At 35.8% G+C, this 23,896-nt stretch overlaps 1 protein-coding gene across 2 annotated transcripts; it reads left to right on the forward strand.

Annotated features, from left to right (window-relative positions):
- The first annotated feature begins 1,111 nt into the window (after positions 1-1,111).
- LOC127447639 (dipeptidyl peptidase 4-like) lies at positions 1,112-23,820 on the forward strand. 2 transcript variants are annotated; one of them, XM_051709591.1, is made up of 26 exons: positions 1,112-1,569; positions 1,685-1,769; positions 4,699-4,791; positions 4,885-4,979; positions 5,148-5,222; positions 5,333-5,385; positions 6,570-6,642; positions 7,788-7,908; positions 7,998-8,152; positions 9,761-9,858; positions 9,994-10,123; positions 11,000-11,038; positions 11,137-11,235; positions 11,378-11,448; positions 11,541-11,594; positions 14,016-14,143; positions 14,245-14,295; positions 14,743-14,844; positions 14,932-15,001; positions 16,659-16,853; positions 17,530-17,584; positions 19,062-19,161; positions 20,364-20,422; positions 20,535-20,607; positions 20,921-20,994; positions 23,110-23,820. In XM_051709591.1, the coding sequence occupies exons 1-26, from the start codon at positions 1,468-1,470 to the stop codon at positions 23,209-23,211; spliced, it is 2,352 nt and encodes a 783-aa protein (XP_051565551.1). In that variant the 5' UTR covers positions 1,112-1,467; the 3' UTR covers positions 23,212-23,820. The 2 variants fall into 2 exon arrangements, with proteins under 2 accessions (XP_051565551.1, XP_051565552.1); XM_051709592.1 differs by having other exon boundaries at positions 1,112-1,470.
- The last annotated feature ends 76 nt before the right edge of the window (positions 23,821-23,896 follow it).

Raw genomic sequence — 23,896 nt, forward strand, 5'->3', positions numbered from 1 at the left:
ATAAGACTGATATTCTATTAGTTGGCCCTAAAACTAAAAGAGAAATGTTGTTCCAGAATCTGGTTAAATTGACTCCTTGGTTTCGACCTGAGGTTACAAGTCTTGGTGTTATTTTAGACTCTGATTTAAGTTTTAACTCCCATATTAATAAGGTGACAAAATCTTCATTTTTTCACCTAAGAAATATAACTAAAATTAGACCTTTTTTAAACCAGAAAGATGCAGAAAAACTAATCCATGCTCTTATCTCAAATAGACTTGACTACTGTAATGTACTTTTTACTGGTCTCCCACAAAAATCAATTAATAGGCTAAATTCAGCAGCTCGGTTACTAACCAGAACTGAAAAAAAAGAGAACATATAACACCAGTTTTAGCTGCATTGCACTGGCTTCCTATACAATTTAGAATAGATTTTAAAGTCCTCCTCATTATGTACAAAGCTCGACATGGACAAGGACCTAATTATATTGCCAGTTCTCTCATTAATTATATGACATCAAGAACCTTAAGATCATCAAATGCAGGTTTATTGGAGGTTCCCAGTTACAGACGAAAGAAAACCGGTGATGCGGCTTTTGCAAATTATGCGGCAAAACCGTGGAACACACTACCATTAGATATTAGGTAAGCTAGTACACTTAATATTTTTAAAAGAAAGTTAAAAACATACTTTTTTAATCTGGCATTTAATTAGTTACTCTGAATTGTGTTTATTATTATTATTATATATGTTGTAGCGCATTACATTTATTATTATGTTTGTTCTTCATATGTTTTAGTATTTTATCTTGTATGTGTTGCATGTATTTTTTTATCACATGTTTTTTTGAATGTGATGTTGCTGTTGATATTTGACTATATCATTTTTATGTAAAGCACTTTGAACTGCACTCTATGCCTGAAAAGTGCTATATAAATAAAGTTTATTATTATTATTACTTAATTTATTATGCTAATAATTTGCATAATTGTACTACGTTTGAAAAGAAATCAAAATAGTAGCATTTTCACTAGTGATCCCATACTTTTGGCCCCTGTTAAGTGACACTTATATGAACACAAAACCGACGCTCTTTTCACATGTGTCACAGTGAATGCAGACCGCAGAAGTCAATACAGCTCTCAGACAGCGAGTTATAGGCGCACACGGAGAGAAGGAGCACATCCTAAAGCCACTCCGATGGAAAGTTATGCGGAATGCTGAGTCTGAGGAATTCTCCCAACCATTCCTTTACTCCAGACTCAATGATGCATCGGAGGAAGTACATTTTTAACTTGGAAAATTACAAGCGGACGGAATAAAACGCAGTCGTCTGTCCAACTCTCGCACTTCAGCGGACATAAATAGTTCAAAAGTGTTTTTGGGACGTCTGAATGCGCAGAAGGTGAGAAATAGTCGACCTAACCCTCAGCGATCGAGATTGCCGAAGATTGGATGCGCGTTTTTAAACTTCCTGCGCAATTATGGTCAGTACTGGATTTTTCCCCCCCTCAGGCATGACGTGTATTTTGTGCTCAAAGTGTGGGATAAAAAGGTTAAAACGTTACGCTGCATGGAATAGAAAAGTTGAGTATGATAGTTTCAACGCAGTTACTCTGATACATTCAGCAAGTAGATCCTTGTTTTGACACAATGACTTGTTCTGTGGTGATTTGTAAAGTGTTCTCGCCTCACCTGTAGGGCTGGAACAAGGTGTGCGTGGCGTCGGTCGGGGCGGTTGTCGTCATCACGCTCATCATTATTGCCACGGCAGTTTACGTCAACAGTGAGTGAACTTTCCTCAGTCTTCTTCATCTCTTCTGAAAATTTTAATTACTTATAATAATAATAATATATCATATAAAAACTTTAACAGAGCAGCCTACCTAGATAGCATTTTTGGGGGGTTATTAGCCTACTATTTGTTAATTAGTTAATGAGGAAGAGATTACAACTACTATATATATATATATATATATATATATATATATATATATATATATATATATATATATATATACAGCTCTGGAAAAAATTAAGAGACCACTGCAAAATGATCAGTTTCTCTGGATTTACTATTTGTATGATGTGTTTGAGTAAAATGAACATTTTTGTTTTATTCTATTAAATACTGACAATATTTCTTCCAAATTCCAAATAAAAATATTGTCATTTAGAGCATTTATTTGCAGAAAATGACAACTGGTCAAAATAACATAAAAGATGCCGTTTTCAGACCTCGACTAATGCAAAGAAAACAAGTTCATATTCATTTTTAAACAACACAATACTAATGTTTTAACTTAGGAAGAGTTCAGAAATCAGTATTTGGTGGAATATCCCTGATTTTCAATCACAGATTTCATGCGTCTTGGCATGCTCTCTGCCAGTCTTTCACATTGCTGTTGGGTGACTTTATGCCACTCCTGGCGCAAAAATTCAAGCAGCTCGGCTTTGTTTGATGGCTTGTGACCATCAATCTTCCTCTTGATCACATTCCAGAGGTTTTCAATGGGGTTCAGGTCTGGAGATTGGGCTGGCCTCCATCCACACCTTGACTGACCTGTCTGTGTGGCATGGAGCATTGTCCTGCTGGTAAAAACCAATCCTCAGAGTTGGGGAACATTGTCAGAGCAGAAGGAAGCCAGTTTTCTTCCAGGATAACCTTGTACATGGCTTGATTCATGTGTCCTTCACAAAGATGAATCTACCTGATTCCAGCCTTGCTGAAACACCCCCAGATCATCGAAATTTCTTCGCATGAGCTTGTGTTTCCAGTCTACCCTGTTCAGATGCGTTTGAATGGGAGTGAATGGATGGCGAAGTGTAGTGTGACTACCCCTTTAATGGTATGAAATCGTTGGTGAGTTTGCTCGTACAAATTCGTACGGCTTTTGCAGCAGCCAATCAGGTGACTCTCTCTCGTCTTCTTTTAAAATGCGACAATAGAGCGCAACAGTCTGGTTCCGGAAGTAAAAATCCCATTCATTTATCCCATAAATGAACTGATTTTCAACTATAACTTACAAACCTTTAAAGACAGACCTATCGTGAGCTACAAGGTTGTTAATCAATGGTATATGCTTTCGTTGAAGCCATCCGTCCGCTTTATTTCAACTACATTGTTTAGAAATCATGTTTGATAGCAGAATTCATGGTAAACAATTACATTACCCATGGTACAGCAGAGAAATACCAACCAATCAGAGAACCACGTCCAACAAAAACCACTAAACGTGCCTCGGAGTGATTTCATCCTTCATCGATTTGATTGGGTGTTTCATATGACATTGACGAGCGGTGTTAGACTACTGAGCATGATAAAATGACACTTTTTTTGACCATTATGTTATTCCTGCAACAACAACTTAATGACAGTTTGGACATATCTGATTATTGAGGGGGACTTATGTGAATTAAAACTGTTTATTACCAGTACTACTTTTTATAGAGAAGAGAGAAAGAGTATATAGGTTGTACAGCACCTTACTTAGTTCCCATGCATTTCCTGTTGGAGCTTACCTTGGATTGATTAGTAACCACTAGCATTACTATATACAGATGAGATTACTAATAAAAAACTCTTGTGATTTATTAGTAATAACTCCACTCCTCTACCTAGGACTGTAACAAGGAATTTGTGTTCCCCTGAATATTGTATATTGCTGTGGGCCACTTTCATATAACAAAAAATACAGTATACAATTAGTTGTATTTATTTTATTTGTTTTACCCTATTAGCTATGGCCCTGCCTGTACCTATAAATAATCTAAAAACAATCTCATGTGACTTTTCCCAGTAGCGCCCCCAGGTGACCACTAAAGAAATTAATAATATGAGACTGTCATATTGTGGCATGTAATATAATTCTGAACATTTGATTGTTTTTTCATTTTCACTTATTTACCAAACTTATTATTATTATTATTATAATGATAGATCGATCTACACTACACTTATTTGCAATTTAGTTTGTGCAAATTATTAAAGGGATAGTTCACCCAAAAATTAACATTCTCTCATCATTTACTCACCCTCATGCCATCCCAGATGTGTATGACTTTCTTTATTCTGCAGAACACAGACAAAGATTTTTAGAAAAATATCTCAGCTCTGTAGGTCCATACAATACAAGAGAATTGTGGCCAGAACTTTGAAGCTCCAAAAAGCACATAAAGGCAGAAAAAAGTAATCCATATGACTCCAGTGGTTTAATCCATGCCTTCAGAAGCGATATGATAGGTGTGGGTCAGAAACAGATCAATACTGAAGTCCTTTTTTTACTAAAAATGTCCACTTTCACATTCTTCTTCTTTTGTTTTTGGCAATTCGCCGCCTTCACGCATATCACCACTTACTGGGCAGGAAGGAGAATTTATAGTAAAAAAGCACTCAAATATTGGTCCGCTTCTCACCCACATTTATCATATCTTCTGAAGACATGGATTAAACCACTGGAGTCATATGGATTACTTTTAAGCTGCCTTTATATGCTTTTTGGAGCTTCATAGTTCTGTTCACCATTCACTTGCATTGTATAGACCTACAGAGCTGAAATATTCTCCTACAAATCTTCGTTTGTGTTCAGAAAGAAAGAAAGTCATACACATCTGGAATGGCACGAGGGTGAGTAAATGATGAGAGAATTAAAATTTTTGGGTGAACTATCCCTTTAAAGACAAAACCTTAAATTCTTCCCTCACTGTGGTTTTAGGGATTGATTCTGGATCAAAGAGAACGTATTCTTTTGATGATTTTTACAATGATACCATCAGGTATAAAACATACAATCTCCGCTGGATATCAGGTACAACACTCATATGGATCCAGTTTTTTTTTAATGACCTCTGAATCACCCTGACACACACACACTCAATGCTCTGTCTCTTTTTCCCCACAGACAATGAATACCTCCACAAAACCAGTGAAGGTCATGTTTACCTGCACAATGCTGAAACTATGTCGAGCTCAATATACCTGAGCAACACGACATTTGTAAGACGCCACATATTTTGGTCTTCTTAATGCTTGAATGACTCATCACATTAGATTTCAAGAACCTCTGATATTGTCATATGCTGTAGAGAACCTCTTCATTCTTTCCAGTCCATGTTTAGCTCTTCTGTTTAACTTGCAATTAAATTCCACTCATTTATTTCACAGACCCAAGTGGATGCCACAGATTACATAGTGTCAGCAGATAGAAAATTTGTCATCTTTGAGAGCAATTACACAAAGGTAACATCTGTTGTAAACAAGAGCCACATCATAAACAAAATGTTAGGTAAATAATGCAAATCATAGATTGTTGCTGGTATCTCTAACACATTCTTGAAATGGTTCAATAGCAATGGCGGCATTCCTTCACTGCCTCCTACCATATTTACGACATGGGGTCTCAGTAAGTACAGATTATTTGATGTAGTTGTGTGACTTATTCAGCATAATGCTACTGGAAGTGAAATTCTGGCAACAGAGTTCCCACAGTCATGGAAAAACTAGAAATGTCAGAGTTTCCAGGCCTAGAAATGTCATGAAAATTACTATATTTAATATAGTACAGTATATGTTCTATACAGTAGGTAATAATTACTAACTTATATATATATATATATATATATATATATATATATATATACACTGATCAGCCACAACATTAAAACCACGTCTAATATTGTGTAGGTCCCCCTCGTGCCGCCAAAACAGCGCCAACCCGCATCTCAGAATAGCATTCTGAGATGATATTCTTCTCACCACAATTGTACAGAGAGGTTATCTGAGTTACCGTAGACTTTGTCAGTTCGAACCAACAATCGTTGTTGGCACCAACAATCATGCCATTGTCCAAATCACTGAGATCACATTTTTCTCCATTCTGATGGTTTATGTGAACATTCACTGGAGCTCCTGACCCGTATTTGCATGATTTTATGCACTGCACTGCTGCCACATGATTGGCTGATTAGATAATCGCATGGATGATTGTTGGTGCCAGACGGGCTGGTTTGAGTATTTCTGTAACTGCTGATCTCCTGGGATTTTCATGCATAACAGTCTCTAGAATTTACTCCGAATGGTGTCAAAACAAAAAACATCCAGTGAGTGGCAGTTCTGTGGACGGAAACGCCTTGTTGATGAGAGAGGTCAACAGAGAATGGCCAGACTGGTTTGAACTGACAAAGTCTACGGTAACTCAGATAACGGCTCTGTACAATTGTGCTGAGAAGAATATCATCTCAGAATGCTATTCTGAGATGCAGGTTGGCGCTGTTTTGGCGGCACGAGGGGGACCTACACAATATTAGGCAGGTGGTTTTTAATGTTGTGGTTGATCGGTATATATACTATATACTGTATATTCCAATGTTTGGTAACTAAAATAAAAATGGAGCTCTGCCCCAGCAATCTCTATAAATGATTGGTAAAAATCCTTATCTGGTTACCATAAGCAGCCAGAAAATTATTAGAAATTCATTGTTCAGAAGGTGTGGGAACTCTGTGGTTATAAGTATCAGTCATATACAAGATGTAAAATTCCTCTTACAACTCCACAATAGCATGTGTCTTGTTTTCTGTTGGATTCAGGGAATTCATCTCTAAGGTTTCGATTCCGCCTGTTACACAACTCATAGTTTGGTCACCGACAGGAAATAAACTGGTGAGTAAATCTCTGAGAACATAACACATCATCCTCCACTTATTACTTTACTGAACAGGTCCAGTTTCCTCACAACATCATTCAGCTGAGAGCATCCCAAACGGAAAGAAGCCTGAGGTATTTTACAAGGCAATTCATCCAGGCAATTGACCGTCACAAGATATTACAAACAGAGCGCAAAAGTGAGCACTCATGTTTTCAGTGGCCTTGGTTCCGGAAGTATTTTGCCAATAGGCATTTTAAAAAATTCCTCGATATAGAGTTCTAAGCCATCTACCAAACTGGGATGAGTAACAGTATTGAAGACTTTAATTTGAATCAAAAAAGTACAATATTGGGGGCCTGGGTAGCTCAGTGAATGTTGACGCTGACTACCACCCCTGGAGTCGCAAGTTCGAATCCAGGGCGTGCTGAGTGACTCCAGCCAGGTCTTCTAAGCAACCAAATTGGCCCAGTTGCTAGGGAGGGTAGAGTCACTTGGGGTAACCTCCTCGTGGTCACGATTAGGAGTTCTCGCTCTCAGTGGGGCGCGTGGTAAGTTGTGCGTGGATCGCGGAGAGTAGCATGAGCCTCCCATGCTGTGAGTCTCTGCGGTGTCATGCACAACAAGCCACGTGATAAGATGTGCGGATTGACTCATTCACTGAGACTTGTCCTCCACCACACGGATTGAGGTGAGTAACCGCGCCACCATGAGGACCTACTAAGTAGTGGGAATTGGGCATTCCGAATTGGGAGAAAAGGGGATAAAATTAATAAGAAATATATAAGTACAATATTTGAAAATCGAAAAAGAAACAAGACTTTTTCCAAATATGCATACTTCCCTACTGTATAGTGTGCCAATAGCAGTACAGTACGTCAATGGATAAGGGTGTCTGTATCCTCAGTATTTATAAAACAATAAGCGAGATATACCCGGATGACCTGCTCCATCCGACGAGATTTTGAAGTGCACAATTCCGAATAACCAAATGGTTCATACGTTATTTTACAAATTAGTTTATGGAAAAATGAATGGTATTTTTACTGCCGGAACCCTACTGTTGCGCTCTTTATCTTCTAAAAACTATTGTTGGGAAATGTAATTTTTTTTTGCTATTGAGCCTTTATGTCTTGTGGTAATTGTCATGCATCTTCCACAGGCTTATGTATGGAATTATAATATTTACCTCAAGATGAAGGCCACTGCTGAGGCCATACAAGTCACACATAATGGAAAAGTGAACGAGATTCTAAATGGAATACCAGACTGGGTTTATGAAGGTAAATCATGCATTCAAAATATCAAATTGAAGTCATTATATGTTTTGCATCAGTTAATCCAGCTACTTCTCATTGTTTTTGCTCAACAGAGGAAGTCTTTGCCTCCAATGAAGCCATTTGGTGGTCTCCGCAGTCGAAATATCTGGCTTATTTACAAATTAACGACTCTGGAGTTCACAACATTGAGTACTCGCAATATGGAAATGACCAGTACCCCACCACGATATTTATCCCCTATCCAAAGGTAAATACATAGATATTGTTTGATTTACAATCATTGAGTGCGTTTACATGCACAATAATAAACTTGATAATCCAAAAACGTTTGTGGTCATGTAAACACATTTAATGCCGTTCCCTTTATTAGCGTAAGGTCATAAACGGTTTTTAAGCATTTTGATCGACACATGTAAATTTTTGCCCGTTACCACGATTTCGCGTTGCATGTAAACACCTTAACCACCGTTTTTACGAGCTTACCCAATGTGCGCAAGTGTTGTGTCGCATGCTTGTTTACGTGTTGACGTCAAAAGCAGAGAATAACACAATTATTTCAAATGTCATGTAAATGCGTTTTTCTTGTGTAGTCTGATTTTTTGAAAAGGCAGATTTTTGGTAGTTATCAGCGTATTAGTGTGCGTGTGAATGCACTTAGTGGCGAACCATGATGAGATTTTACTCTATCTTAAATCAGATGAAAAAAACAATAGCATGCCTTGCATGCAGTGGCATATTGCATATCTGTGAGGACTCCCACCACCCATGAGCATTGACATCATACATGAATGTTTGCATGAAATCAGATTATTTACAAACAGTCAACACAGCACTCGAACTTATGTATGGCATCTTTATGTTACATATCCAATACATTGACAGCTACGCTACAGAGAGTTTCATTCAGTGCGAAATCATGTTTATATAATGAGTGCGTAGGTATTAATATCGACGATTGTTTGCTCCAAGTTCCAGATTCACTTTCTGTAGACCAAATCTCTTTGAATATCACAAAATATCTGTCTCTCTCAATTAACTCTTCCTCATAAACACAACATTTACATTTTTGTGATTGTATGTTTCTGTGGGAACTCTAGGTGAACGACGGGGAATTTCATAAGGCTGAATTCAAATCAGCAAATCTTGATTGAATCAGTCAGATTTTATTAACCCAAGTTACTACTAAACTGACTCTAGTTCAGTTGCAGCCACATATTTGACACTGATTCAGAATTACGGCTTCATTGTGGGTTTAACATCCCATAGCATCAACCGTGGAACATTAGTAATAGTAATAGTAAATAGTAATAAAAATTGCTCTGTTTGTTTTGAGAGGCCCGCCCAGATTGACACAGCAACATTGACTCAACCAATGGCGTGAATTTAGGGCGGGACTATGTTTGTTTGTCAACGACAGGCAGGGAGTGCTAGAAAAAGCTGTGTGAAAACAATGTTTATTTTTGCAGTTCTGTTTGGTGACGCCAGTGATGCACTTCATCTTTAAATAGTGGTAAAATAGTGTTATTTTGGTCAATCTAGCCCACTCTTCTATAGTTTATAGCCCTTTTGCATTGTAGTAAGATCCGTTTTAAGACCAATGGCAGAGGGGAGGAGTTTTATATAGTGCAGATATAACAGAGGTGCAGAAATATTTAAAGATGGCTCTATATTGGCCCATTTGCCAGTGCTTCTATTGTATGTAGTATAACTATACAAGACAATTATGGCATGCTTCACAGAAGGCATGATTAAATGTATTGTGTTGACCTCTGCTGTCCATGTACTAAAATTTCATTAAAAAAAATGATTTGACTTGTTTTATCATTAGTCTTTGGTGTCATTTATCCTTACAAAGGCAGGCTCCATTATTCCCAGAGCGAAGCTGTTTGTGATTGATGTTGAAAATCCATCCAAACACTCCGAGGTGGCGGTACCGAAATCCATTGGCGCTGGGTGTGTCCTCCTAATGTTTCAATGTTTACACTTTCATAATGCTTCCTGTCTGAAACATAAGCTTAAACAGCATTCAACCTACTAGATAGCCAAATGTCATTTAGTATACTGTATTTATTGTGCTGTTTCTCCCAGTGATCACTACCTGAGCTCAGTCACGTGGGTAACAGATGAGCGACTGGCCGTTCAGTGGATGCCGCGCAGACAGGATCGAGTTCTTCTGCAGATTTATGACTATGACGGCACTAACTGGAAAGGGAACTCGGTAAGAGTCTACATTACAATTCCCTAAGGTGTCCTCAAGAGGCCAACCATCTCACCTGAGACCAATATTAATTGCAGGTGTAAACATTGTTTAACCCTCCTGTTCTGATCAAGAAGGACCGCTTGCTTTACTGTTCGTGGTCATTTTTGACCGGAAACAGTACAGGTGTGACTATAGTTTGTTTTTTAAAGAAATTATAACATTTCTTCTTCCCTAAAGTAAAAACAATAAAATAATCCACCACGTTTGTGATTTTATGTTTTTATGATTTTATGTATCTTATTTACATATAAATGTCTCGATTTCACCATTGATTTGCAAATGAAAATAAGCACATTTATGTAATTTCACTACAGTAAAAAACCTAATTGAAACAAAGAAAATATGAGAATGTGTCATGTATTGGAGTCAGATTGCTGCCATCCTGTGAAAAAAGAAAAGAAAAAAAAAAACATGACTTGAAAATCATGTTATGGCAATAATAGCCAGTAGGTGGCGGCAGTGTTTTATGCAGCCACCTACTGTATAGTCATTCTAAATTTTATCACAAGTTATGCATTTGGATATACTGTATATTTAGACATGATCAAACTATTGGGTTGCTTTTTTATTTTTATTTTTACAACCACTTAGATTTATCGAATCAAATCCAATTTAAAAAAAAAAAAATTTTATTTATTTTTTTGTTCAGATGGCAAGTGAAGCAAAAGTCACCAAGTCTTGTACCGCTCAGATAAAGTAAACCATTTTTATTACATCAGAAAAAAGATTTCGGTCAAAAATGACCAAACAGTATGGGAAGGTTAAGCACTTTGAGTTATGGGTTTAAATTAGATTCCATAATTTTCATGTTTATTTATTTATTTATTTTTACAGAAATTTGAGCAAAAGAGCAAAACTGGATGGGTCGGACGGGTGAGTACATACAACAATCGCAGAAAAATTAGTTATACAGATTTTCAGTTGCTAATGTGAAACCTTGCGAAACATAATTTTCTGTTTTTCCCTCACAGTACTTCCCTTCACCTCCTTACTTTGCTGCAGATAACATGAGCTTTTACAAAGTTATGAGTAATGACAATGGCTATAAGCATCTTCACTATGTGAACGGTGTAAGTAAATTTGCTATTTTTCACAGACTTGTTATGTGCTACATGCTTTGGCAGATAACAGTTACAAATATTATATTACACAAAACACTGTGGTATTAGCTTAGCCAGTTGTTGTCAAAAAACTCTGTTGTTGTCTTTGTAGGGAAAAGCAACACCCATTACCTCAGGCAAATGGGAAGTAATATATATCTCAAAAGTAACCAAAGATGCTATGTGAGTATGAAATATAAGCGACCAAAAAATACAAAACCGTTTTCTCATGTTTCTTGTCGCTCAAACTTTGTGAAAATCTGCTCTTTCCACAGATACTATGTGAGTAATGAGCACATGGGAAGACCTGGCCAGAGGAACCTTTACAAGTAAACATGCTGTTGAAGTTTAAAAAAAGATACTAAGATAACTTTAGACCGCGTCATAACCAGATGCGTTGCAATACCAGCGACGAGCAATTTGTCTGTCCGCACTGAACACGAAACTGATGCGTGACACAGCACAACCACAGCCAATCAGAACACATTTCATGTTTAATGTACAGTTAAGGAGCAGGATTATTGACAAATGAGTTCGTAGTGGGCAACCACAGAAATAGGCTAAATTCTGAATCTCACCTCTTACGACTTCTGCTGTACAAATCCAAATTTAGATATAGAAAACGTCAAAATATCCTGTCACGGTTAGTACAAAAACTCTGATTAACAAGGAAGAGATATCTTGTCACTTGTCGCTTTATCATGCTACATCTGGTTAAACTTAATCTCTATGGACCCATCGGCGGGTCCGAAGGACGGTGCTATATCACGAAAAAAGTTTGAGCTTAAAACGTTAATGTTTCCGTATACATAAGTCAGACATATTAGGTATCATTTGAAAGCTTAGAATCAGAACTTTTCATAGATCACTTCTGCATTTGTGTTACTTAAAAAAATAAGGCCTCAAAACATTCACGTTGAAAATGAGTGCCCCCTAGAGGTAATGAGGTAGAAATATTTATATGAAAATAAAAGTCCTTCACATAGCACCTAAATAGACAAGTCATATATCACATGAAAGCTCTCATTCACAGGAATTTTTGTTGCCCTAATAATCGAAAGATTTTCAAAAGAATCACAAAGTGAAATATGATTTCTGTAAGTAATCAAATACAAATCAAATGCTGCAAGCCCCAAATAGCTACAAACAAGCTATCTGCTTTTACCTTCTAACAAATGAGCAATTTCTTACTTGTCTGTGAGCTTGCTTGGCTGAATAATCCAATGTTATTTCTTAGATGTCCAGAACAAATTATGCCATCCAGAAGGAAAAGCATGTAAAACAAATAATCAGAAATATATGTTTTCAACTAGTGGTGATAAAATGAAAAAATTTTTATATCATCACAAAGGGGAGGATCTCAGCTTTCTAATGACACTTGGATTGAGCTTGTAGTCCACTCAGAGGCCGAGATATTCAATGAAACAACGAGGGTGGTGCATGAACTGAAAATTAGACTGAATGTCTATGGACGAGCACATCTGCGAGGGCTAAAATGCGTTATAGTGCCACCTACATTTCAGATCTGTATATTAAGATGGAATGTGATAGAGAAGAAAATCTTTTTTCTAGTGCTTGTTGCCATCTAGTGGAATGAAATAAGACTTTTGAAAGTGAGTAGACTGAACAGAACCAGAATTACATGCTTACAAAGTTAGGACAACAAAAACGTTTTGTTTGTTTTTTTTGGGTGTTTTTCAAAAAACTTTCTGTTTATTATAAGATTATAAACACGTACACTATTATTTATGAATAATTGGAGTCTTTTTTATTTTATTTGGGGGATTCTCTGAAAAATGAGACCAATTTTTTGCAGTTAGTCCACAGTATGTGTGAATGGAGAGCTTATAAATTTGAGTGTGAAAAATTGCGGGCAGCAGCCCAAAAATGCAACAGAGTATTAAACAACAAACTAACCAGGACTTGATTATCAGTCTGGGTGATATATCTAAAAAAGGTATATCTTAACACATTTCAGCCTTTTAGCAATGTTAAATATATATTTTGATATTAATGTTTTTTTCTCTGAAATGGTTTAAAAAGTTGTTGTTTTTTTCTTCAGTAACATGGACAACAGTTTCGACCCAACAGCCGTTGTAGCCAAGTAGATTCAAAATGTTTAATATATGAACTTAAATGGTAAAATCTAGTTAAAAATAATCAAAGCATATTTTCCACACTGTTTTACACTAAATGAACACGAGGAAGAGTGATATTTAAACATACTCATTTATATGCGACAACAATATAACAAACCATTATAATAAACACAATATTTACCTACATATATTTTTACTAAAACATTTACACAAATGAAAAATGCCATCCGGGGACTTCAGTGAACATTTCTGGGGAATGAGGCAAAACGAATCGAATGTACCAACTATAATGCCATTTGTATTCGTTATTGTTAGTAACTACAACATGAACTACATTTTGTGCATTGTTAGTTCATAATGCCGAATGTATTTACTAATGTTAACAAATAGAACCTTAATGTAAAGTGTTACTGAATCATAAAACAAGTCTATTGACAGACTTTAGGAAATCTAATGGCCAAATAAAAAGCTGTCACTTTTATATAACCAGCAAAATCATCACAAATATTGTGAATATTCCATACATACAAAATATATATTTTTTTGTATCTTTTCTTAACCAGTTTACAGTGCTTTAACAATGGTATGGCTTTAATTGGGATTGCCACTATATAATGTTTCATAAAAACATACACTTTTCTTTTTCCGAAGGATTTCTTTCACTAAGAACGGTCATTCTGCGGCTGAGTGCCTCACCTGTTCACTGTATCAGGACAGGTGTCAGTATAACTCTGCTTATTTCAGCATTAATGCCTCATACTTCCGCATGGACTGCTACGGTGAGTGAACACGCTTCACACCTGCTCACAGGCAAGATAACTTGGATTATCTGAGGTGATTGGTAACTGTGTACTGAATCTAATAAAACCTGATTTTACAGGTCCTGGGCTTCCGCTCTTTACACTAATGGAGAACAGAGCCGCTGCTAAAGGTTTGCATTATATATCTATATGTTTAAAACATTTCACTTTATGAAATGAGTCTAGAAAATACAATTCTGCCATTATTTACTCACCCTTATGTCGTTCCAAACCTGTATGCTGTGACTTTTCAGTGGAACACAAAAGTATTGTTGCACAGATCTCACCAAATAACTACAGCTCTAAAAAGGACTAAACAAAAAACACCATAAAAGCACCATAACAGTAGTTGATATGTTTCAAGTCTTCTCAAACCATACAATGGACTTTTATTGTGCTTTTATGGTGTTTTTGTCCTTTTTTTGGAGCTTGACAGATGTGGTATGGATGAAGACTCTTCAAAAATTCTCCTTTTGTGTTCCACAGACATAATAACAGCATGAGGATGAGTAAATAATGACAGATTTTTTATTATTATTATTATTTTTAAGTTAATGTGCATTTCTGTCTTGTTTTAGAGATTCAGGTGCTTGAGGATAATAAGAAACTGGAAAAGATTCTGACTGCTGAACTTCTAATACCAACCATCAAACGCTCCACATTAAAGATTGCAGGATTTAGTATGTGTCATACTTTATTCTAAGCACATAAAGTAGGATTTGAGAATCAGATTTGCAGTTTTATATAGTTTGATTATCTTTCCACAGCCCTCTGGTATCAAATGATGTTCCCACCAAACTTTGATTCCTCCAAAAAGTACCCTCTTTTAATTCAAGTGTGAGTTTCCAAATCTATGTATTATAAGAATTATGTGCCTTACTTTTAGTAAAAATACAGATATATACATTACCTATAAATACTATATATTACATCTATAAATACAATTTGTTTTTCTATACAAATATTCCACGTAATCTCTTAATTAATATTAGGTAAAAACAGTTTTTGTATCAGTATTTTTGTTTTCATTTCTAGTAAAAAAACAAATGTCTAAACACCCTTAAAACAAGATCAATTTACTTGAGAAGGTACAATATGAAGACTTGTTTTTAGAGAAAATATTGTAAGTTTATATTTCTTGCCCCATTGCCACATTGTTTTTATTTTTCTTGTTTTAAACCTATATCTAGCAAAAATAGCTTTTCTTCAAAAGCTGGGTAAGAAAAATTCAAGATCTATTCTCTTAAGTGGGGCCTGGGTAGCTCAGCGAGTAAAGACGCTGACTACCACACCTGGAGTCGCAAGTTCAAATCCAGGGCATGCTGAGTGACTCCAGCCAGATCTCCTAAGCAACCAAATTGGCCCGGTTGCTAGGGAGGGTAGAGTCACATGGGGTAACCTCCACGTGGTCGCTATAATGTGGTTCTCGCTCTCAGTGGGGCGCGTGGTGAGTTGTGCGTGGATGCCGCGGAGAATAGTGTGAAGCCTCCACACGCGCTATGTCTCCATGGTAACGCGCTCAACAAGCCACGTGATAAGATGCGCGGATTGACGGTCTCAGACATGGAGGCAAGTGAGATTCGTCCTCCGCCACCCGGATTGAGGCGAGTCACTACGCCACCACGAGGACTTAGAGCGCATCGGGAATTGGGCATTCCAAATTGGGGAGAAAAGGGGAGAAAAAAGATCTCTTAAAAGATGTCTTATTATCTTAAACAGTTTTAATTTTTTAGTAAATATATCTTGTTTTAAATTGATACAATACATAACCCCAAATGAAAATTCAGTCAAACCTGTATGATTTATTTTATTCTGTGGAACACAAAAGCCAAATGTTTCACTTTTTATATATTTTATTTTTTTCAGTCACCATTCACCTTCATTGTATGCAAAAAGATGCAATGAATGTGAATGGTAAATGGTAAATGGTGACTTCCACTAACATTCTGCCTTTTGTGTTATTTTTTTATAGATATTTTTAATGGAACACAAGACATAAACACTGATTAGGAAAATGAATTATTTGTTGTGAAAAGCATGCATTTTTGCATGAAGCGAATTAGTTAACGGCATTAATTAAAATGAACTAAAAATGAACAATAATATTACACCAATTATTAATCTTGGTTAATGTTATTTGCAACATATTCTAATACTTTTTTTTAAATTATAAGTTATATGTTAACATTAGATAATGCATTATGAAATAACATAAACTAACAATGAACAATTATATTTAAAAAAATGAACATTGATTAATAATTACTGTAAAAAATATATTGTTCATTGTTAGTTCATTACACTAATGTTAGCAAATGTAACCTTATTATAAAGTACTACCATAATATTTATAAACAAATTAGCAAATTGATGTTTAGAATAGTTGTAGATATATTTATATTTAGATAGATTTAATGACATTATTACATTCTCACATAATAGCTTGTTCAGACATTTCTTTGTAATAGTTGTGTTTTTCATGTTCATGATAAAGGTACGGAGGTCCATCAAGCCAGAACACGGACTATGTCTTTCGCCTGGAATGGGCGACGTACCTGTGCAGCACAGAGAAGGTGATCATCGCCAGCTTTGATGGCAGGGGAAGTGGTTACCAGGGTGATGAGATAATGCACGCAATCTACGAGCGACTGGGAACATATGAGGTGGAAGATCAGATCTCAGCAGTGAGGTGAGGTGAAGACCACGATGTGCACACGCTAGTTGCTAACGAGGAATAATTTAGCGTGATGTAACACTCACAGACATACGAGCGATATGAGGTGGACGTGACTCAAATCTGATGGCTGAACGAGCTTGTTACGGAGCTTGTGTCAAAAACAGGTTGATTAAGGTCAAGCTGACTAATAGCAAAGTGGTCATATGTAGTTTTTAATAATTATTATTATTTAAAAAATACTTTTTAATAATAGTATTTGTATAGCACCTTTATTACATAAAATGAAAAGAAGAAAGTAACAAATACAAACAGTGGCAATAAAGGTGCACAATTAAAGGTAATTGTGAGGAAATAAAGAAAAAAGTAATGCAATGGCTACAGTGACTTAAATATATATTTATCCAAAGCTAATAAATAGCTAACATTCAGAAGCTTGTTTTCAAAATGTGAATTCCTGAAATCGGTCTAATTTTAATTAGTAACACGTTCCAGATTTTGGGGGCATAATGACTAAAAGCAACTTCCACTGTACTATAATGGTTTGCATTACTGTAGAAGACATTAAACTACAGTTTGGACCATATTTTGATCAACAGAATCCCATTGTAGACATTTAAAAATAACTATCACCTACTAAGATTTTGTTTTGGAATATCATCACAATTTTTCATTCTGTGTTTAATTTCAGAAAATTCATTGAAATGGGTTTCATTGACAAAAAGAGGATTGCAATGTGGGGTTGGGTAAGTCGAATGTCTCACCTGACACCTTAATAAAAAAGTGCAAACGTGTCTGTAAATCCTAACAATAAGTTTTATTATGTTGGTTTGGCAAAGCCAACATACTGTCAACATACAGTTATTGAACAAACTTGAGTAAGAGGTTCCTTACATGAGACCTCTCAAACAAGAGACCAAAATATTAAACTGTAACTCTTCCTAGAGCTTGAACCACCGAAAACAACTCAGAACACTCTACACTCTTAGAAGAAAAGGTTCTATATAGAACCCAAAAGGTTTCTATCACTCACTTCATATTTGGAACCCCTAAATGGTTCTAAATAGAACCCTTTTTAAGTTTTCCATCAAATGAACCCTGAAGGGTTCTTTGAACCAAGTGAAAAGGTTCTATATAGAACCTTTTAGGAGTTCCCAACATGGAATTGTAACATTTTGGTTAAATTTAGTTTTAGTTTTATTACCAGAATAATGTTTAATAGATATGTAAATTAAAAAGTTAATATGCAAAAAGGGTTATTTTTTTGTACATCTTTGTAAATAGAACCTTTTTTGCATTAGTAAAGAAGCTGAGTAAAGAACCCTAGGGTTCTATAAAGAACACCAAATAGGGGCCTGGGTAGCTCAGCGAGTATTGACACTGACTATCACCCCTGGAGTCGCAAGTTCAAATCCAGGGCGTGCTGAGTGACTCCAGCCAGATCTCCTAAGCAACCAAATTGGCCCGGTTGCTAGGGAGGGTAGAGTCACATGGGGTAGCCTCCTCGTGGTCGCTATAATGTGGTTCTCGCTCTCAGTGGGGCGCATGGTGAGTTGTGCGTGGATGCCACGGAGAATAGTGTGAGCCTCCACACGCGCTATGTCTCCACGGTAAAGTGCTCAACAAGCCACGTGATAAGATGCGCAGATTGACGGTCTCAGACGTGGAGGCAACTGAGATTCGTCCCCCGCCACCCGGATTGTGATGACTCACTACGCCACCACGAGGACTTAGAGCGCATCGGGAATTGGGCATTCCAAATTGGGGAGAAAAAAAAATAGAACCCCAAATAACCTTTTTTTTCTAAGAGTGTAGCAACCTCCTAACAACCACCCAGAACACTCTAGCAACAACTCAAAACACCTTTGCAACCTCATTGTAATGAAAGTACACAAGGAATATGTAACATTCAAACTTCAATCTTTTAAATAACCTTCAAATCTCAAGTCTTTTTAAAGTGAATATGAAATTAACACTGACCCTATTTACTTTCTTAATGCACATTTCTGGTCTTATTATGCACAACTGATTGATGCATATAGCTCCAATAAAACAAACAGATGTAAAATGGGACTTTAAAGTTGTTATAAACTTTCAGACAAAGTTTTATCATGCCAGCATTCAAAGTTTGTCTTTTTCTTGTTTAAAATAATACCACTCATCTATACTTGATGAACTTAAAACCCGTCATACTAATTTCTGGAACATCTGTCTTGCTCACAGTCATATGGTGGCTATGTGACCTCTATGGTTCTGGGATCAGGAAGTGGACTGTTCAAATGTGGAATAGCTGTTGCTCCTGTTGCTAAGTGGGAGTATTATGGTATGGAATGCAACTTTAAGATTTTCGGGTTTTAAATGTAGATAACCCCCAAACAATTTAGCAAATTTAACTTAGTGAATTTTTAGAGTGGATTGTTTATTACTGACCGGACTTATCAAATAATTACTGACTGACTGTACACTGAAAAAAATGATTTTGTGATTAAGTAATTAATCTTAATTCAAGCATGTACAAATAAATGCTCTAGCTTATAGGTAAATATTATTTATGATTGTTTATCTCTACAATGCATCATCATGTATCAATCCTAAAGTAGAAAACCTTATTTTATTTACCCGTGAAATTTACTCAAATTAGCAAACAAATATGACATGGAAATTTTACTTAACTTTTCAAAGCTGGTGTTCCCAGCATGCACTATGCTTGAATAATTAATGAGTATGCATGGTTTCGCTGTTTGCAAGTTTATTCACACCATTTTTATTGATTTATTTTCTTCTTGTTTTGTGAAGTCTGAAGTTCATTGTGTACTCAACATTACCAGTTCATGATCAAAAAAAGTATCTGTTGATTGTTACCTTCATTGTTTTTATCACCACGTGCATTAAGCTTTCCTGAGGAGATGATTAAACAAGTCTTTATAAGGAAAGTTCAAAATGTGAAATGTTAATACACTGTTTATTTAAATGTTACTAAGTTCATTTAAGTACCGTATACATCAGATTGTAAGTAAAGGTTACTGTATTTACTGAAATGTTTAAATAAAATGTACTCGCTCATTTAAATTAATATTATGTAATTAAGTTAAGCAGATTTAACTGAATTTTTATACCATTAAGATTTACTTAGAAAAACTGTGCAAAAACTTGCTAAATAAAATTAAGTAAATCTTACTAGTCATTTTTTTTTTCAGTGTATGAATTTAATAACAGATGTCAGTATTATTCAAAATAAAATAAAAAATGTATTATACATTTTTTTTTTTTTTTTTTAAATCCTGCACACTTCCATAGCTTGCAAAATGTTTCGGTCACACAACTTTCGAAACGCAATGCAATGCCGACCAATTTTAATTGTTAAAATAAATATTGATTGTCTGTGCAAGCTACGGTAATGTGCAGGATTTAAAAAAAAAAATTTTAATAATGTTTTATTTTATTTTATTTTGAATTTTGAAAGGTTTACTTATATATGTATATATATATTATTTTTTTATTTATTTATTTATTTTTGCTTTACAGATGCGGTATATACAGAGAGATACATGCATCGTCCTGAAGAAAACTCTGAAAGCTATAAAGTAACTTATGAAAAAAAAAAAAAACAGTCCTCCTGTAAAGAAATAAACATTTTTGTTAGGAGCAGTCAAAGATACAGTTTTTCATATATGTTGTTGCTTTGCTTGTTTGCAGAATTCCACAGTGACTGGCAGGGCAAAACATTTTAAATCCGTGCAATATATGCTGGTACATGGAACTGCAGATGGTAAACTTATTTTCATCTTAACTTAAAAGTAGTTAGGACATGAATTCAGTGTGATGTTTATAGATCGTATTTTTAATCTGATATATTAGCTCTGTTCCAAAACGTAGTGAGCTGCCTACATAGGGAGCCTTTTTAGGCATTAGCACAACAAATAGAACAGCTGCCTATGTAGGTTACAGACAGCAAGGCAGATCATTAGATTTTAGAACAGAAACATCAAACTGTCATTTGCAAAGTACTGATAAAACTATTTCTTTTTTTTTGTTTGTTCACGTCTTTAACTGTTACTGCTGTTTTTATTTTACCGCTTCAGACAATGTCCACTTCCAGCAGGCTGCCCAGATTTCCAAAGCCTTGGTGGAAAATCAAGTCGACTTTGAAGCAATGGTGAGTATTGATAGGTAATTAAACATAATTGGGTGAATCTCACAAAACCTGAGAAGAACATGTCTGGAACATATTCCACACCAAAATCTTAAGACATAAATGCAAATTAAACCTATTTTTTAGGACTAGTCAAATTTATTTATTTATTTTGTATTGTGACATTATTTTCATGATAATTAAAATTTTCCCTGCAATTTTCATTATCTTAATGGGGGAAAAATATCTTTACTGTAATGTTGAAAATAATACACACACACACACACACACACACACATATATATACAGTTGTGCTCAAAAGTTTGCATACCCTTGGAGAATTGGTAATATATGTACCATTTTTAAAGAAAACATGAGTGAGCAGGCAAAACACATTTCTTTTATTTCTTATGGGATTCATATTCAACTGTAGGTTATAACAGAATGGCACAATCATAAAACAAAACATGGGAACAAAGAAAAAACTGAAATGACCCCTGTTCAAAAGTCTGTATACCCTTAGTTCTTAATACTGTGTATTGCCCCGTTTAGCATCAATGACAGCGTGCAGTCTTTTGTAATAGTTGTCTATGAGGCCCCAAATTCTTGCAGGTGGTATAGCTGCCCATTCATCTTGGCAAAATGCCTCCAGGTCATGCAAAGTCTTTGGTCGTCTTGCATGAACCGCACGTTTGAGATCTCCCCAGAGTGGCTCGATGATATTAAGGTCAGGAGACTGTGATGACCACTCCAGAACCTTCACCTTTTTCTGCTGTAACCACTGGAGGGTTAACTTGGCCTTGTGCTTAGGGTCATTGTCGTGCTGGAAAGTCCAAGAGCGTCCCATGCGCAGCTTTCGTGCAGAAGAATGCAAATTGTCTGCCAGTATTTTCTGATAACATGCTGCATTCATCTTGCCATCAATTTTCACAAGATTCCCCGTGCCTTTAGAGCTCACACACCCCCAAAACATCAGTGAGCCACCACCATGCTCCACAGTGGGGATGGTATTCTTTTCACTATAGGCCTTGTTGACCCCTCTCCAAACATAGTGCTTATGGTTGTGACCATAAAGCTGTATTTTGATCTCGTTGCTCCAAATTACAGTGTGCCAGAAGTTGTGAGGCGTGTCAAGGTGTTGTCGGGCATATTGTAACCAGGCTTTTTTGTGGCACTGGCGCAGTAAAGGCTTCTTTCTGGCAACTCGACCATGCAGCTCATTTTTGTTCAAGTATCGTCGTATTGTGCTCCTTGAAACAACCACACCGTCTTTTTCCAGAGCAGCCTGTATTTCTCCTGAGGTTACCTGTGGGTTTTCTTTGTATCCTGAACAATTCTTCTGGAGTTGTGGCTGAAATCTTTCTTGGTCTACCTGACCTTGGCTTGGTATCAAGAGATCCCTGAATTTTCCACTTCTTAATAAGTGATTGAACAGTACTGACTGGCATTTTCAAGGCTTTGGATATCTCTTTATATCCTTTTCCGTCTTTATAAAGTTCCATTACCTTGTTACGCAGGTCTTTTGACAGTTCTTTTCTGCTCCCCATGGCTCAATATCTAGCCTGCTCAGTGCATCCACGTGAGAGCTAACAAACTCATTGACTATTTATACACAGACACTAATTGCAATTTAAAAAGCCACAGGTGTGGGAAATTAACCTTTAATTGCCATTTAAACCTGTGTGTGTCACCTTGTGTGTCTGTAACAAGGCCAAACATTCAAGGGTATGTAAACTTTTGATCAGGGCCATTTGGGTGATTTCTGTTATCATTATGATTTAAAAAGGGGCCAAACAACTATGTGATGATAAATGGCTTCATATGATCACTATCCTTAAATAAAAGATTTTCAAAATCAATGCCAAAATTTCAAAATTTCTGCCAGGGTATGCAGATATATATATATATAATTTTATATTAATAATATAATGTCACAAAAGAAAAATTTTTAATGGTCCTAACGTAGATCGTATTTTCTTTTAGCAATAATATTTTTTCTTTTGATTTTGGGGTGAAATGTGACCTGGACATGTTTTTGTGATATTCACCCATTTTACTAAAGCTCTGATTTAACCCTTTTTTCTCTAATAATGTCTAATCTTACTGTACTCATATGTAAATGTGTGATGTATTTTTCAGTGGTACACTGATAAGGATCACAGCTTGTCTGGTAAAGCCCGATACCATCTCTACACACACCTGAACCACTTTCTGCAGAAGTGCTTTACTGAGAAGAAATAAATTGACATATTGATGTGTTATGGAGGCAAAAATGTCCCTCTTAAAATGACACACAAGACTGTTAATGACAGATGATTTCCATGTTAGTCTGTGTATAAAACATAGAAATAAGTAACTTATCTTAGTCAATTACATTGACACTTAAGATTGGTTTTGATTTTCTTAATTTTTCTTAATATGTGAACTTTGTACTAGCTGTTTTTGTATTATTATTATTATCAAATTGCTGTGATGATTATACTATGAATGTGACCTGGTATGAATGTAGTTTATGTCTAAAATTTTGCCCTTTTTTGTAATGTTTTCATTTACAGATTGTGGAATCCACAGTGTTTTATATAGTTGTGTGACTTGAAAACACAGATCAACTGAAACATTCTAGATTTGAATACGTTGTCTTTTAACTCAATGTTTTATATTTCATATATCCAACTGAAGAAAATAATTATTTCTGTCTGATGAATTTCAACATCTGGATGTTGTTTCTTCTTAAAGACATTTTTGCATATTGTAAGTAATAGCCTACATCATGTATCATTTTATGTGGTGAAAGTGAAGATTTTAGGCTTTAGGCATCTGCTTGTTAAACAATTAAAATGCATGACAAAAGGAAGTTGCCTAGCAGATGTAAATTCAGCAGATACTGTCATTCAAAGCTAGATCCTTGAAACTACTCTTTCTGAAT

This window comes from Myxocyprinus asiaticus, chromosome 10 (genome assembly GCF_019703515.2).
Source record: "Myxocyprinus asiaticus isolate MX2 ecotype Aquarium Trade chromosome 10, UBuf_Myxa_2, whole genome shotgun sequence".
NCBI lineage: Eukaryota > Metazoa > Chordata > Actinopteri > Cypriniformes > Catostomidae > Myxocyprinus > Myxocyprinus asiaticus.